At 40.9% G+C, this 18,537-nt stretch overlaps 1 protein-coding gene across 1 annotated transcript in view; it reads right to left on the reverse strand.

The window, feature by feature from the left end:
• Positions 1-3,406: 3,406 nt before the first annotated feature.
• Positions 3,407-18,537, reverse strand: part of PIK3R3 (phosphoinositide-3-kinase regulatory subunit 3) — a 78,603-nt gene continuing 63,472 nt past the window's right edge. The window contains 9 exon segments of the mRNA XM_059821613.1: positions 3,407-3,626; positions 5,053-5,223; positions 5,601-5,675; positions 6,503-6,679; positions 7,832-7,974; positions 8,738-8,863; positions 9,672-9,852; positions 11,308-11,406; positions 13,749-13,860. Coding sequence (XP_059677596.1) covers positions 3,425-3,626; positions 5,053-5,223; positions 5,601-5,675; positions 6,503-6,679; positions 7,832-7,974; positions 8,738-8,863; positions 9,672-9,852; positions 11,308-11,406; positions 13,749-13,860 — 1,286 coding nt within the window. The 3' untranslated portion in view covers positions 3,407-3,424.

Below are 18,537 nucleotides of genomic sequence, written 5' to 3' on the forward strand. Positions count from 1 at the left end.
CCATCGTTTTGACTCTTGAAACCAGAACCTCCTCTCATCTTACTGCTTCCAAAGAACTTGAGTTCCTTTGTTTTGCCTTTATGTTCACATTTCCTCTATTTGTTTTAGGCTTAACAGCTGCTTTTCATACTAGGGTGTAATCCTGCACCTCAGAGGCCCATTTCTGATTTCTCAGTCATGCAAGTGTAGAACAGCTCCTGGAAACCATGGGTTTTCTCACAGGTCTAACGCTACTGAGCAAACAGAATTAGGCCAAGCACAATGAGCACAGCAGGACCAAGCCCTTACCCCATGGATCACACCAGCTACACATGTCAGTCTGTTTTATACCCATTTTCATTCGCCCTACGAGTGCAAAATGGATGCAAAAAGAATCTGTGCAATGGCATGCAAGAGTCAAAGGGGAGCAATCATAGCAGCTGGGACTTCAGGTGCCTAACCCAAACAGAGAGAGACAGTGGCAAAACACAGCCTCAGAGAGATCGCTGAGGATAATGGAGCCAAATACAAGGAACATGGGCTTAGTCTATCCATAGCCCTGATACGAAGGTTTGGGCAAAACAGAATTTCAAAGAATGCTTCAAGATGGCTTATTGACTCCGAGTGCATCATTCACAGCAAATACATCACCTGTGATCAGCAAAGAGATCTCAGAGAGCAAGGGGCCAGAATCCCAACTCACTCACACCACTATAAAGCCAAGCTACCTTCACAGACGCCAACAGAATTACACTGTATTTACCTTGGCAGAGCTGGAGCCGGAGCCTGGACCAAGACCTCACAGGATCAGTCAGATTCCACTACAGGGAAACTTCAGACAGTCCCGCTTTGCTATCCTGCTGCTGTCAGTACTGCGAGGGTGTGCCAGGATTTACGAGACTGAAATTAGACTTGCACTTGTTTAAAACAAAACTGAGCCATATCTAAAAATGGGGCAGATGTGAAACACAGGCAGGTTGTCCCTGCCACAAAAACAGGGATCAGAAATACATGCCCCATCAGCCTCAAATGTTAACGTTGTAAGAAGAGAGCCCAGCAAGAGTGCAAAGGCAGAGAAAACAATCAGATGCTCCTCTCACATGGGTTTTTCAACAGGCATGGGGCACCTGGCTATCATTTCTGCCTTTGAACTGATTTCCCTCATCAGGCATTTGGACTCAGCCCAGCACCAAGGGAATGCTAGGTGCACAAGAGGTGTGAGAATGACAGCTTACAGCTACCAGATTAGAACTGCAAATTATCCAAGAGGCAGGGCAAGATGCTTTAAAAAGAAAAATTTTGATGTCCCTATACCACTGAGGAATCCATTCCAGATTTTTCACTAAAAGCAAAGGCTATGTCTCGTTTTTTCTCTTCTTGGGGAAGTGTGAGAGAAGGGACACATGAGCAGATGTGGGTCACTTTGACATAGCAACATGCGTGAATTTTCTTAAGCAAAACTGGGTGAGAGGAGAAGTTTTGTAGTGTTTCATTTAATTAGAAAAGTGGCATCTACAGAATTCTTTGCCTGAAGATTATACTCTGGCTGATTAAAATGTGGCTAGGATGCATCAGGGTCATTAGTGCAAAATAAAACATCTCATAGGCATGCCAGGCAACCAGACTTCCCTTCCTGCAATGGCTGTCAGTGCTCCAGCCTTGTCATTTCCCTGCTTGCAAATTCATGACATTCAGCAAAATACTACTTCTCATGTAAACATTAAACATCAACAAGCCTGGCCCTACTGCCCAGGCATTATAGAAAAAAAAAAAAACATTTGAACAGGAAATAAGCCCCAGGGTCAGAAACAGGTCTAGAGCATTCTCAGACCTGCATGACTGTCTGCTTCCTGTCCTGCACAATGGGTGCATTGCAAGGGAACTGCTTCCAGTAATAGGAACAAAAGTAACGTTCAAGGTTGCACACTGAACAATTACTTTGCCAGTTGTGCTTTGATGCCAAATGGTTCAGTTTGCCAAATTTAGCTCCTTTTCATTTTAGAAGCTTAAGGAATGGAAATAAGCTGCTTTGTATACTTTGCAGTGAGGGGATTTATTGGATGATTGCTATCCTTGATGAAGCCCAGAACTACCCACTCCAGTATCCAACAGCAGCCCTTGCCAAGGGATGGTACCAGACATCCAATAACTGAGGAGTACAGCTTGCTTACCTTCCTGTGTTTTGCATCATGTCCAAAATAACTACAAGGGAATTTAGATTATACCAGTGTAAAGTCTTGCTTGGCTGCAGGGGTGTGAGAGTTCAGAACCTAGCTTGCAAAGAACAAATCAGAGAAGATCTATAATTAGCATGCTCACTTCTATACAACTGGAAATGACTACACCTCATGAAAGAATTTGGTACAATAAACCATCCAGAAGCATTTGATTGCACCTACCTCTTCTATACCAAAATTAAGCATTACAAGAGTCTGTCATTGTTCAGCAAGAGAAATGCAACAGGTGAGTGCAAGCTTCATTCTAGTTTACATTCTGAAGCACAGCATCATTAAAAACCAAAACCAGAATCCCAAGTTGAGGAATGGGAGAAGGGGGAGTGGTGGGTGAAGAAAGAGGAGAGTGAGCAATTACATCAGATCAGACAAATTTAGTGTTTTGAAGCCACACAATGTTTAGCTTTTCCTTTTATTTGTTTCAAGTTTTGGTGTAGAAAGTATGTGCAGATGCTAATGCAACCTTCCCCATAAGTGCTCCATCTAGCAACGAACAAAGTTTTGGTATGTTCAATTTGGTTATAAATGTTTCCTTTAAAAGTGAAGACCTGTCATGCCATTGAAACCAAAACTTTGTTACTGCTGGCAAAAAAAATAAAGCAACTTTTCTTTACAAGCATTTTTCCATTTAAATAAAAACCTGAAGCTTTCCCATAATTCCTTTGGTCTTCTCTCACCAAATTTCATGCTACCTCAAGACAAGCCCTCTTTTGGAATTTTGGCTGAATCGCAGTGAAGCTGCTAAAATTAACAGAGAAGAATTGCTGTGGTAGAGTTTCCCCCCTAGTTTCTTGGGAGTTTAAGACTGAAAGACATTACTGATGCCTCAAACTGAGACTTCAAATTGTCTCTACAAGAACAAGAGAAAACAAAATCCAATTAGAAGTTCCACTGAAGGTGCCTGGCAAAAAATTATTTCCATAAAACGATGTTTTGCTTCCAGTATTTTTGTATGCATTGTGTTCAGTTTATTCCCCTCATAAGGAAACAAAATTATCATCAGTGTAAAAGCACAGCTGAGCTTTTAAGGTAGCACCAGGACACCTACACCCAAGTTGTCGTCTTGTTGCTGCTAGGCCTCTTTGATTCACATTCACAGAATCACTTCTTGTGCAAAACAAGCAGTCTAAGGAGAAAGAATGCCCTCCAAGTTCTAATAAAAATTGTAGAAAAGAATCCAAGATAGCCAACACTTTCCGCCTCCCCAAAATTTATCTGCAGAGAGAGGGGGGCATCTGTGCGTAGACAGGATAGGCAAGCCTGACATTTAGGGAATCGTTGTGTTGGACAAGGGATGTCTGCTGGTAATGAAGAACCAAATCCTTAAGTGTGCTGTACAGGTTATACGGTTCTGCAAACCCATAACCTCTTGGAGTGCTGTAGATCACACAGTGTTTCACTTCTCCATCAGCTCTGCAAGGAAAGAAACCAGGAGAGTTTAACATCAAAGGACAAACCCAAAGTGACAGTCTATTAACAATTAACTAATGCAGCAACCCTGCCAGTCACTAAATTACATAATGGAGGACCCAGCAGATGCAAGTTGAGGAGATTAATATAGTCTGTGAAGAAACAGTGCTTCAGGGCATGTGATTAAACACTCTTGCATAATAATCCACATAAGAGGCCTCTTCTATCCCAGCAATACAATTCCCTACTGCATTGTTCTCCAAATTTTTCTTGGAAAAAAGTCAAGAGCTTAACCAAGAAGAAAAGCACCTGAATGATTTTGTGCTCAATTTATCTGGAAACCCCTCCACTAAGTGAAGAAGCCAGAACCCACAAATTCTTAGGACCTACAGAATATTTCTTGAAATGCAGCACTAACCTTCAGTGTGCATTTTTTAATGTTAAGCATGGCATGGGTTCAAGTTGGTCCATTATCTGAAGTCATAGCAACTGAGTCCCTAACTTGGCAAAGCAGTTACTGCAACACAGTATTTCCAAAGCTGGTAGAAAAACTTATCTGCCAGAAAGATCAAGTATTGTGTAATCCCTGTACTGGAGCCTATTACAATCCAGGTCACATGTAGGAAAAGGTTACATTATGCCATCCCTTTGCTAGTGTGTAGTAGGATACCAACCAAACGAAAGTCTCTGATGAACCCATCACTTCAGTGACTGTGACAAACAGTATCTTGAACATAACTGAAGATTGTAGTATCTGTTATGTTGAGGTGATATACCTTCACATATTCATTTCTTGGACTTGCTTTCAGAAGCAATTAACCTCATGTGAAATAAATCAGCAAAAGCCATTTTGCACTCCAGAACAGGCTTGAAGGGTTTTTAGATAATGGAATCAAAGTATTTCTGACCTCCATTACACCAGCATAAAATGAAGTGAAACACAAGAAATCAATGCAAGGCTGTGCGAATGTCAAAAATCTACTACTCACAAATAATGTCTCCTCTAAAACATCACCTTTATCTTAAACATACAAGAGAAAGCATCTAGAGTTGGCCATGTCTGAAAATGAGAACGGAAGACATTACAGCTTTACAGCCCTGTTTTTCTTCTTCCCATGTGTTCCTTGGCAGGGAAGAATATGGGAAAGTTTGGCCTTAATTTACTTACGACCATAGAGCTTCAAGATGGGATACTTCAGAATTTTGTACTAGCTACTGTGGTGACTGAATAGACTGCTAGGACTACAGTTATTGCACATTCAAAGCACATTGTTGCAACAAAGCTTTTACCATGCTAGTCTTCCCGCAAACGTGCAACACGTTCCAATGGGTAGGCCTAGGCTAGGTCTGGCTTTTGTTCTCCAAAATAAAGAGCCATGGTAGAGATTTATGAATTGAGTATATAGAACAAAAAGAAAAAAAGACTTACACCACAGAACAAGCATAACATCCTTTCTTGCTACTCTCTCGAATTAAAAATGCTCCATCAGGTTTCCCACAGAGCAAGTCTTCTGCTTGGATACGGTTGAGATCCCCAACAAACCAAGTTTTCTCATCATGATGTGGCAGGTTTTCATCTTCTTCATTTACAAAGTACGTGCTGAAAGAAAGGATAAATTTAACTTAACTAGTGGTCAGTAAAGGAGCTAATAAGCAAGGTGATTTATTTTTGCAGAAATCATTCAAAGAAATACAAGAACACACCCAAACTGGGAGGTCAGGCTCCTAACGGACAGATATTAAAGGCTTCAACTTAGAACTTAGTTGTTCCAACTTTGTTTAATCCTAAATGCTTCAGCAGAGTTGCTGCCTCACATGACATACAGTTCCCATAGAGAATTTTTCCCTTTTTCTGTAGTCCTTCCTTTTTCTACAGTTCTTTACTGGGAAACTGGTGTTTTGCAATACCAACCCCCACAAGAGAAAACACTTATTAGTGGAACACTTCTCTAAAATCATATGTATAATGACACTTACTCATCCATATTTTCATTTTTGATCCCCAGCCAGTCGTTTATTCGCTTCTGTCTCACCCCTTTGTGATTGAGCCATCTGCCAAAAGAACAGAGCGTTAATACATTACTTCAGAGCACACATACAGGTTTTCTTACTGAGCAAGCTGAAGCTCAGACACAAGGTCCCACAAAGAAACAGTCTGGAGCTTAGTTTGTTCTCCAGTAGCAAAAGCCATTGAAAGACCATAGATTCCATAACAGCATTTCCTTGCATCATCTTCTGAGATGCCCCCTTTACTGGGCAACAGCAAAGAGAAGCCATGAAGCAATCTCTTAAATGGAAAAAGAAGAGGGTACAGCTGTGGAAGAGGTACTGCCTCTGCCCAGTGCAGGCCAGAAATGCCATGGAATACAAATTGTGACAGCTGCCTATGTCTCCTGGGAGAAACAAATGGGTATTGCCACTGGCTTCTTCTAACATCACCTTTGAGATACTGCATTTCCCTCTGTCTCCTCCAGAATCCTAATGCACTGAGTCCAGCCCAAGGACATTAAGAGATGGGTAACAGGCTGGGTACGAGCAACATCTGCTGCACCCAGCACATAAAGTATTAACCTCTGTTGTATCAGCAAGCACAGGTTTTGTTTATAACTCATTTATCTTAAATGTTTTATTTACAGGACTTGCAGAACGTGCATCTAGTTGTGGCAGGCTCTTTTAAGTCTGGCAACAGCATAATAAAAGGAATGAAGTCATAAGAGGCCAACCAATTACTCAGACATCCCACGCCAGAATGTAGTACCTTAGCACTCACAGAACTTTGGTTATGAAAAGAAAATTAAATTCCCATTATCCTGATAAAAACAGTCACTAATCAGGTTCATCAGAGACACTATTCTGAGCTACAGGTCAGGCTTACTTACACAAGATACTGATCTCTGATTTTGCGGAGCTGAATTAGGTCAGGCTTGATGCTGTTCATTTTCTTATCAGTCTCCCTGTTGTCCAGAGCTTGTTTCTTCAAATCTTGTTCCAGGCGCATTTTACTATCATGGATCTCACCCAGGCGTGATTTTAATTTTTCATAGTTCATCATTATCCTGCAAACAAGTGTAATATTTGAGAGGTGAGGTCAAACCAGTCTAGAAGGACTGAACCTTACTGGTAGCACTTATGAGTATCACAAGAACCACAACAACAGCAGCTTCTCCCTTCAACTGCCTCATCTTAACATGAAAATTACTGTAAGAGTGCCAGAAAAGACCTCTTGCCAGAAGGTCTACCACCCTTCTGCATAGTTTGAACCTTCAGTTTACCTTAATACACTTCCTTCTGGCAGAGATGCAGGAACAAATTATCTCTAGGAGGGTAAGCCAGAACAGATTCCTCCTTCACTTTCAGATTCGCTTTTTTGGTATACCAGTTATGCAATCCCACCATAGATATCAGTACTAGCAAGATTTCAAATGCAGACTTCAATTACTGATCAAGTGATACCAGGAAGTAACACTGCCTGTCTCTTCATTCAAGATTAGTTTGCAGGTTTGGTACAATTCAGGAAAATAACGTATTTCCCCTGTTAGTTCATCTTTAGTCAAAATGAAGCACTGCAATCGCATAGTAAGATTGTTACAGGTAACCGTTTTCAGTCTAAAAATCTCCTTGAGGTTACCCTACCATGATTCATAAAGCACTGTGTCAACTCAGGCATTATACCTGGCATTTCTTCAAAGGCCCAAACACAGCTTTTTCTGCTGGTATCTTCACAGAAGGGCAATTTCAAATGAGGCCCTTACTGAATTTCTGTTAGATGATCACTATCCACTACCAAGTAGTGGCAATTAAATACTCATCTTTGAAAGTGACTAAAACTGAATATGGGATTTACCAGACCTATGCCCATTTTACAGTTCACAAGTAAAGATTTTTCTGAATTATATTCTAAGCAAATCCAAATAGAAGTGGGATAAGCAACTGCAGCTGTTATTTTTGATCCTCATCACAGTATCTTGATTTACTGAGGTTAAGAGAGAGAATCATCCAGAGATCTCCCACCTCTTCTGTCTACAATGCAATTCCCTGACAGAATAGGGCTTTACTGAAAGTTCAGACAACTTGGGGGAAGGTGTCAGAGCAAATACTGAGTTTACAAAGTATTTTATATGATGCAATATTATATAAAAGAATTTCATGTGAGTTTTAATGTGGACACCAGTATCTTCCTTGTAAGCAAACACAACTTCAGAGCCTACCGTTCAATTTCTTTGTCATTCCCCTCCCTGCGAAATCGCTCAATGTATTCTTTGCTGTATCGCTCTTGTGAGTGGCACTGTTCCTCAAATATCTTAATAGTTTCATTAAATGCTTCAATTGCGGTCCTCTTCATCTGAATTTCCTATGTGAGGAAAGAGTCCTTCATCGTTTGTTCATGACACAGATGACAATGCAAGACTCAATTATGTTCCCTCAATTGACTGAGAAGATGAACTTCTCCCACAAGTCAAAACGTGATTAATCAGTTGTAGTCAAATGTCCGAGTAGAGTCAGGGAAGTACAAGGAAGACTTACTCCCTATAAGTCTACCCTCCTCCCACCCATGATGCTATTAGGCTGCAAACCCCTCAAATATTTTAGTCATATTTTCCATCTTAGTTTGCAGGAAGACTGCCAGCAAACCTCCTCCCCATATATGAGCTATCTTATTTTACAAGAAGCAGTCCAAATACTGTATTCACACTTCCTTAATGCATAATATCTGGTATCTGATTTGAACATGACTTCATAAAAAACCTGGACAAACCCCTCTACAATTCTCACTGCAGCATACAGCAGCTGGAAACACTCAGCAGCCAAGGGAGAAGTCTGCAGTGCAAAGCTTGTAGTTGATGGCCTTTGCCACCGCTCTACCTTATACTAGGAAGCTTAGCTCCTCTTTCTTCCTTGCCCCAAACCATACCTCTAGGAGTATCAGCAACAAGTAACATTCACTGTTTCCATCAACTTTGAAAACACCTTGCTCTATTCCACAACTGACTAAGTTTTTTCTGTGTATTTTCTGACCTTGGACTGCCTTTATTAGCCATAACAGGTTAAAATAATTTTCTTTACTTTCTAAAGAACAAGAAACAGACTCTACAGATAGCTAAAGTAGAACCAACCTGTGATGTTCTGGTATATTCTTCATACAATTTGTCGTACTCTTTACTCTTTTCCTGATACTGAGCATGGTATTCTTGAAGCTTTTTACCTACTGCATCTATATTATCTTCTTTCACCAACTGATCCTGTACATACAAAAAGCTATTAAGTCTTCAAGCCAAGCAGCTATTCCTTAAGAGTATTCATTTGTACACTTATGCACATTTGCATTTTACAGCTATTAGCATCACTTCTGTAATCAGGTTTCTACAGAACACAAACACCATATCTAAATCCCCCTTCCTCCATGCAACAAGTTCCATAGTTTACAGACAGTAGGAACTGGAACTATGGGACGCCAAGAACTATGCCAAAATACTAAGCTTCCAAAAACACACTGCAGCTTAGGTCTAGGATTGCTGTCCCCTATTGGAGAAAGAAGAAAGTGAATTGCTTGGAATCTGAAGTTAAAGATCAGAGTATGCTCTGCAGTTCTTTTTCCTTAATGCAAGACAATGTCTCAGGCTACTGAATAAAACTTTAAAAAACAGTCTTGAAAAATTTAGATGGCTACGCATAGAGCGAGCAGCTGCATGGCCCGTATGTGCTTTAAGGGCAACACTGTCTAGAACAATGCCCTGTGGGTCCACGAGGGTCCAAGGGGAAAAAAGCCCAAAGGCTTCTCGGGCTCAAGCGTGCTGCATGTCAGAGTTCCACTTCTCTGTTGGACTGCTCAGACTGAGACTGGAAACTTGATAAAATGAAGAAGCTTAAATGGCTAGACAATTTGGAAGACCCATTATTATAAGCAAAGTGAGGTCAAATGTGAAAACTCACCTTTTTTTCAGTTTAAAAAAATAAAAAACAGACTTCACAGAAAACAAAATCATATACACATTTGCAACTTTTTTCTTGTCTGCACTAATAGCTATTGGGGTCTGATGAAGATCTTACCTGCTGGTACCGGGATACTGGATACATCAACTTCACATCAAGCTTTGGGTTATACTGAGCAAGAGACTCATTGCGGTAGTGGTTAATCAGTTCCACAACTGAATTAAATGTCAGCGGATCAGAAAAGCCATATTTTCCATCCCGATGATAGATCTTTATCAGTTTATTGTTGCCACCCTTCCTGCAAAGTGGTACAGTCATTTAGAGGTTTTACTGTGTACTTCGTATCCCCCTCCAACACTAAGGCTGCTAGCAAAGACACCAGTGAAATTCTTGGGCAAGTGGCTTTGACACTGTACACCTTCATAGTGATTCTTTACATACTAGCAGTTATTGGTGGTTTAAGAGTCAATACACACAGAATTATCAGCAGATATTATTTGAACAGGAGCAAAGCCCAAAGTAAATCTCTTCCTATGTGTTCATTCTGGAGCCAGCTTATGGTATTTAAGACCTAGCTTTGCCAGAAGTTTTGCAAGGGAAAAGGAGGATGCTGAAGGCTGAATAAAGGAGCCATATGAAAACGCAAACCCACAATTTCTTGCAATTTGGGGTCACTAATAGTATACAACTGAGTATACATTTATACAGTGATTAACAAGTATTTTGAGTTATGGATGGTAAAACAGGATACACAAACCTAAACAAAATCCTTTGAGGATTACAAGATGGTCATAAGTTTAAGACTTTACATTATCCAGATTTATACATTCTAGCGGTTTCCACAAATATAGTGCTTATTTCTTCCTTTTTTCAGCAACACTGTTTAGACAATATCCTGTCCTTCCTGCACTCTCAGTTTTGGTTCCTAAAGGCATCTGGATTCAGCAAAATAACCAAGTCATGCCAAACCTTAGTGCACAAGCTGTGAACTTCAAGGCAGAAGTCAAAGCAGAATTTAAACTACACCCTTGGGGTCAAACCTGCCATTAAGACAACAGAATTTCATGGCAAGATCAAATACCTACCATATCATAGTAACTCCCAAAGGCATGCTACAGAGGCAATGGCTTATGTGCCTCGCCTGTTTGCTTGTAACAACCAGTTTTGGGAGCCTGGCAGAGGCAAGCAGCTGGACAGGCTGGGCAGGGCACCAGCAACTAGTCACATGAGGTCTGGTGCCTAACTGCAGTAGACAGGGCTGGGACAGCTCTGGGAAGTCTGCCACTTGGAGACAATTTTATCGAAGAAAGGAACATGGCTCCATTTCAGTATTTCCTAAACTTTAGATCAGAAAGCACAGGATACATTTTTTACAAAGACACTGTTCAATTCTCCAGAGCTGCACACTGACGAGATATTCAACACACTCCCATTAATCAAAGCCCTAGTTTATAAATACCTTTTACTTTAGCAGTTCTGAAACTATGAAAGCACTACTGAGTGGCTTTCCTCCCCGAGTCCCATCTAATCTACAGAGATCCTTACAGCAGTGTTTAGTGAGGGACAGGATTCAATGCACAGAACTGACTATCAGACCTGGCTATTTTTTTTTTTGCTCACTCTGTGATCTGCAGTACCTTTGGGAACATCTCTCAACTTGAGTCACATCAGCTTTACACAGCCACTGCTGTCACTGGTTAGCAACTAGCTACTCAGGGTTTTACTATGTGGACTACAACTGCTCAATGCTTACCGTAATGTCAGAGTGTAGTCTCCCTGCATCTTAGTTGATGCATCACGCACCAGGAATGTTCCATCTGGCATGTCTCGTAATTTGTCATTCACTTCTTCCCTGAAGAACAGAAAGGAAGGCAAAATTAGAAGCATTAAGGATGTGATCATCTTTGCCACAGGTATCAATATTGGAGCCAGTAACACCAGCATATGTAAGGAGCTCAGTCTTTAAAATATCAGGCAATCTTCTTTCACACTCGGGCTCTCTGGTCTTCTTGGCCATCTAAAAGAAGTCTGAACTTGTGTAGTTATACTAAAAAATAGCAGCTGCAGTCAACTGCCACTTAGGAAGAAGTCTCTGTTTAAGCAACAGTAGTGGCTGTGTCTCAGAGTTCACAACCCTTCCCTGTAAATCTGCTCAGGTTTTAAAGTCCACACTGGAAACAGGTGCCCTTTGAGAAGTCAGTCCTGACCTCTTAAGAAATGGTCTCTAGCATCATAGCTCAAAGGTGTCTCAAGTTTAGCACAGTTTTAGTCTCAAGAGTCTCATTATTGGCTTAACTCTGATCTTATTTACAGCAGTTTTAAACCACTACAACCTTGCTAGCTTCAGTGCAACTTTTCCTTATTTACAACCGAAGCAAAAGGATACTCAGTCCAGAGCTTTAAGCTGAATCAAGAAATCTTTTAGTGAGAGTGAGTACCTGTAAGCATTAAGGAAATTATTTCAGCCGAAGAGTTAAGTGTCTTGCCAAGTTTGACCATTTCACCCAGATTGCGTATCTCACTTTATAACGGCTCCCTCACATGTTCTTAGAAGCACTAAGCACTTTAATACAATCATTTGGAAACAAAAGTTTATCAGGTAGCCTCAACATTATCTAAGTGAAGTAGGAAGCCTACCTGAATCTTACAAAGAAAAATCAACAGCAGCTTTTTTGTTCAAATACTAAAGAACAAAAGTATTCTTACAAAATTGATTTAGCTACCTGAAAACCATTCTGTTAGTAAAACTGACTCCCATTAAGTATCATGTGCATATCCGCTTACTCCTCTCAGAACATTTAACAGATTGCACCCGGTTAACTCAAATGGCCTTCTCCTTTTCAAATGGATAGATATGATCTAAGGGCTTGGGCTTATGCCTGGAAGTTGCATCCTGGAGCTCATGACAAAATTTTCAGCACAAGTTCTTGACTGAAGAACATGGCTCCTGCCCTGACAGCCTGATGCAGTCCATACCTGCTGGCTGTCAAATTAGGGTCATAAACAATTCCATCTTTACATATGAGTGTATCACATTTTCATCTAATAAAGCCACTCCAATGTGATTTGTACTGCATTAGCTCCTGCCATCACACGCACTGTTAATTGGGGAACAAATCCACAGTCAATAAACTGATACCAATATCGAGCAGTTTTAAACAAACCCTGCCTAGTGGGTTTTGTGATCAGGTTTTGCCACTCTGCTTCGATTTAGAATTAACAGCCACTGCCGAGGCCCTTCAAAAGCAAAATCTATGTGGGTTCGCTTTATAAAGATAAGGGTGGTACAATAAAGATATGAAAACTTTATTTCCCTTCTCAGAACTTCAATGAACTACTGTGGCAAACACGCTCTTCTTGCCTCTATCCATCAAAGTGTTTCAGAGTATTGTGTGCACCAGTTTGAGCAATTCCTGATCACACTCCCAGTATGCTCATGTTTCCCCTTACATTTCCAAATTTTAGACTCTTCAGAAGTGCCTTAAGGGGGAAAGAGATGACTGGACACTTCAGTTCTATTATGTAATTAAGTACATAAAAACCTGGCACTTCATTTTCTGAACCTAACCGAAGCCATCTATTGTCCTCAAGCGCATAGAAAAGGGTTTCCTTAAGAGGTAAAACTTAATTTATTTGGTACGTGTCTGTATCATCTGCTCAGTATAGCTGGTGATGGTTAGCATTTGTAAGAGCTATTTTTATACCACCATGTAGTAGAAATTAATACAGATGCAATTTTAACCAAATGTTAAAGAAACCGAAAATAAGAATGCAACTCCTTTTATTCTGACGCAGCCTCCTACTGAAAGTTTACTGAACTGCACGCATCCCAGCATTATATGGTTAGAAAACCTTATTAGCTAGCACATTCAGAAGCACTTTTCTTTTGAAGGAAATAATTTTCTTTTTTTTTAAAGACTTTGTTTATCTGGAGAAATTTAGAAACCCAAAATAACTGCCACTACGACTGGCAATATCTGCACCAGAACAGTAACAACTTAAACACAAGTCCTGAATCCAGTCAAATACTTTAATTTAGGTGCTTTGCCAAGTATAGTCCTGAAGTGTTTCCCTCCTGTAAAATGCTGCCTGAAATAGGCATGTTCTTTTTCTCTTGAATTCTAACAGGCTTATTCTATTTTTAATAACAATATTAACATACTTTAATTAACACATTTTAGTAATATTGCTTACCTTGAGATGTCCCCCCAGTACCACTCCGCTTCCTGCAGAGAGAAACTGGAATTATCCTTTATTCCATTCGTATTGACTGGAGTCATTGGTTTGGGGGGCTTTGGAGGAAGAGCTGAAAAAGAAGAACAGATTAAAGAAATGTAAACAGAGGAAAACAATCACAAAACTGTTAATGAAATATGACAGTGAAAAAGCAAGAGAAAACGTGCATCTTGAACTTGGATTTCAAGCTCTCTAAGTAAATGGAATTTATAATTTTTAAAGAATTTTGAAGTCAACAGCTGTACTGTGATCCCAGATTTCCTAGTACTGAAACCAAACACATCCTTGAGGGAGGGGAGAGGGAAGGTGTATGAGGAAACATGAGTTTGTTAAAAGGAAGACTGGCTCAGGCATGACTACAAGGGCAATCACCGCCTAAACCTCCACACAAGTTACAAAGGTGTATTGTGTTTGAAAGCCACAGCTTGGAGAGCACTGTGCACCACTATGGACAAACTCCAGTTGCTCAGGCATCACCAGTCCTTATACCAACCCATAAGAGCAAATGGGTGGACTCTTCTTCAGAGAGAAAAATGCTGCTAGCGAGAGAACTGGTATTTGGGCAGTGGTATATCCATCATAGACCCACGGTTTATATTTCATACTAGATTTGTCGTTTAGGCTCCTGTTAGGAACAAAAATTATGACTTTGAATACTACAGGACGTGAGGTGATAAAGGAAGGGGATAAAGGAAGGGAAAAGGGGACATTAGGTCATTATTAGAGTGCCAGCACCACTTTACATAGCTGAAGTGTTTACTACAGGAAAGGGGATGCTACAAATCCCCAGAAGACAGACAGAACTGCACATCTGTAGGCCTAATGCATACCTGCCCAGAATTCCCCCTATTCTGAATTCAAAGCAAACAGGCTTTTACTTCTGTTCTCAAAATAGGTTACACAATGTATGTAAGGGCATACAATGCACTGAAGCTCTTACTGTTTGGTCAGGTTTTGCTCAAACAACTTTATCATGGTCTTGACTGTAAGCCCTATATCAGGAGCAATTCAGCAGCCATAGGCATGCTCATGTATTGGTGGAGACTTTTCTGTCAGCAGAAATGCATTACACTATTTTCTTCGAGAAAGATGTCTTGAGTGCTCTCCCCTGCCTTGCAGAGGCTGAACGCTTCATCAAGAACACTACCACTGAAACTGAGCATTTTTCAGGTATTTCATGAGACAGTGTTTTACAGGGGCAGGTGACTTTTGAATTCAGAGTAAGAAAGCAACTACATACATTGATTTGCTACTAGCACTATTTTAAGTCAGACCCTGAACATCTGTGCTCCCAGTCCTACGCCCTAGCCATCAGATTACAAAAGCATCAGCGAGCAGACCCGACGCACACTGACAACAGCCATCTTTCAGATGCACACAATCCTGGTGTACAAGCAGAAATACAAATAAAGGGAGCAGAAAGAAGATTTTGATCTCTAGCTCCAGTGAGGAATGGCTTAACACTGAGAGGTGCGCTACTTGGCACCATCCATCTACTCGCCTCCGAGCCACACCTCCCACATTAAAGAAGAGAAAACAGTGTTCCAGCTGCAGCTCCAAATACCATTTCATGTTGAATATCCAACACAGTAACTTCACTGTTCTCAGACAAACCAGTAGAATCTTTAATCGAGCCAATCTAAACTAAATCTGAACCTTGACCCAGACATTTGCACCCTGGGATTGCTGACCAAACACCTGATTCAGATAGCAGCATTCATTCTGCAGGACTGAGCATTAAACCCTAGCATACAGGTTCTTTTTATGGAGTTAGCTGGGAACTTTCAGGTGTGCACATATCTAGTGAGGCAATAACAGGTCTTGTTATAAAAGGAAGGTGAAAGCCTTTGGATTCAGTGAAGTATCTTCCTGGTTAGGAGGCTTTATTTGCTCGTAGCTGAACTACTATAGTTGTTTGTATAGCATCTAAGTATTTGTACAAAGCACTATTGAGAGTAAGACACAGTTCTAACCCTACTTTGCTTCAAGCTCCCAGCCCTATCCCACTTTTGCGGAGTCAGAGGAGCATATATCCAGGCTAAGCCTGTAGAATCAATTGCATTTACTGTGCCCGAGGCTGCTCCATCTCCCCCAAAGTTCCTGAATTAGAAAGTGTCTTCAGGTCTTCCCTCCTCCCCACCTCACATCTGGGCTGGGCTACCCTACACACTCTAAGCAAGCAACAGGAGAGACACAGTGATTCTGAGTCTCATCAATGTCTGCCCATGGCAGTAAATCCAAGTTCAGAAAACTTGTAGATGTTCTGATCTACTTCAGAATCTTCTGTAGGTTTTGAGTCACCAACAAGCGCATGAAGATTCATGTAAGAAAAAAACCCAAAAAACAACACAGAACAGTGTGGAGAATTCTTAGAAGACTACCAGCACCAGCAATTATTTCACTGGGTCTTGCAAGTTAAGGCTTGGACATATCAAAAACTTCAAGGTATTTTACAGTGTAAAAGCCTGTTTTACACTGGTAATAGGGGCTTTCCAGAAGAGGCTTTCAAGTATTCTCTAGAGTACTTGAATACTTGTCTAGCCCTCCTTGTAAGATTAAGTCTTCCTCCTTTATATGCTGTGGAATTATATAGCAGCTTTGTTAAGGCTAAAAGTCCAAAGCACTGGGCACAGAAAGGCAAACTAACAAAGACCGGAAAGGTAAGGAACAGGAGTTTGGCATATGGACACAGAGCACTAGACATTACACCCAGCGTCCTTATTACAGGTGGGGGTTTTTCCTTCTTTCCCTTAATAGGCAGGTATCAGTTCTCACTGTCAGGGGGTTGTCTGCAGAACTTCATTCTGCATGAGAAAATTAGAAGGAAATTCTTCCAGGGAGAAGAATAAGGTTTGGACCAGTTCCTGTAAAACCTGACTCATGGAAGCCAGTTCTTTTCACAATAGACTTTTGAAAAATGCTTTTTAATAGCTTGCACATTTTAAAAATGCAAAAGTATTTCCAAGGGTGGATCCTGTTTCCAGAGAGCTATGGATCTAATTCTTTACTTTCAATACTTTGAACTCGTTGAGTCATAATAGATTTTCCCCTGTCTTGGATACAGAACCAGGGCCTTGCTATTGCTTTACCCAGTAGACTAACATGCCCATCCATTTCAGTGTTTCTTGGCTGCCCTCTCAGCCTGATATGACTGTAGTCTGTAGAAATGGAGAACTGAGCCTGAAGGTAGTTTAAACCCCATAGCCCAGAACCTGTGATGACACAAGGGGGGAGCATTTTGTAATAGTATGACAAGTCTACTGTAACAGAGCAGCATCCACCCTACTGCTGCTCTTGTATCGCTGGCCCCGTGGTTTGCTAGAAGAGGCATCCTAAAATAGATTTTAGTAGTAACCACCCTGCTAGAAATCCTGTGATGTTTTTATGAGAAGCTACAGAGAGTCTTAAAGAGTCTACAGATTTTTATTTAAATTAAAAAAATCCAGTTTTATATACCTTACTTGACAAATTAGAGAGCTAAAATCCTACAGTAAAGTAAAATAAAGCTGGCTTGAAGTCAACAGAAATGCTTTCAAGAGCAGCCGTGTTTCCTTCCATATCACTGGGTCCAATTCTGATCTAGCCACAGACATAATCTTACTCATCTCAAAACAAGCTCTGATTAGAGTGAACGATCCTGATGGTTTCTTGCCTCCTTTCTCCTGGGAGAGAAAGAACATTGATCTGAAGTGATTAACAGCACAATGGATCTATCTGTTCTAATAAAGAACTTGCTGTTAGCACCAGATAAATGAACATCCTTCTCCTACCATGTCTCTAGGACAGCTTTAAGGGACAGAGCTTTCCAAAATCCAAAAGGCAACAGCTCAGCTGGACCCTTCCACTCACACATGAGCACATTCCCAAGATCAGGTTCAGCCCTCAGTGACCGCCTGGCATGCAACGATGAAAGCAGACTGGCTCCCCCTCATGCACTAGTGGGCATCTCTGGTTTTTCTTTCTTTAGCAACTGTAGTCCCCTCTTCCTAGCTTCCCCAAGCAGCCTAGCTTGAGCTAAAGCCCAATCCCAGATCAGTGTCACTTAGAAGGGTAGAAATAAAAAAGAGCTGGTGATGGAGTGGAGGCAGCGGCAGCCAATGCTGGCCAGGCCTGGGATCGGATGTTGCTGACGTCAGGGCCCGGAAGGCCGCCGTGCCGGCTCTAGCAGGTAGCTTCAGCTGAGCTACTCTGCAGAGCTGCAGTGCTGGTCCTTAGAGAGAAAAGCCTATTGATTAGGCTTTGCCAAGGTAATTTTTTTGATGCTTTCTTGACTGCATAGAATTGCTTTTTAAGAAGGCTACTCAAGATTTAACTGACTTGATTCCCCAAACTTCAAACCACCTCCAACACCAAGACAATCAAGAAAGCTGGCAAGTGTCTGAAGTTTAGCACCATTGTATTTCTTTTTAAATTAAAGTCTCTTGTAGAGACTAGTAGGTTATTTTAATCCCAAATTTAACTTCAGCAAAGTATACCATGACTTCCATGAGATATGCACTTATCCCAGTCAGGTTTTGAATCAAAAACTTCAAAAGTTTACATGATCTAAGAGCCACCAAGCCCTATCGGTGAGGGTTTTCAATGGCACTAATTCAGGAGGAATGAAAAAAAGAAGAATGCCTTGGGTCTCCAAGTGCTACATCCCACATAGCATCCAGTCAAGCAGCCCATTTCTTCTCTAGCTGCAGTATTTGCATACAAGATAAACCTGCAAATTAAACTCTAATTTGCAGTTTTAAGGCAGATG

Source organism: Gavia stellata, chromosome 10 (genome assembly GCF_030936135.1).
Source record: "Gavia stellata isolate bGavSte3 chromosome 10, bGavSte3.hap2, whole genome shotgun sequence".
Classification (NCBI taxonomy): domain Eukaryota; kingdom Metazoa; phylum Chordata; class Aves; order Gaviiformes; family Gaviidae; genus Gavia; species Gavia stellata.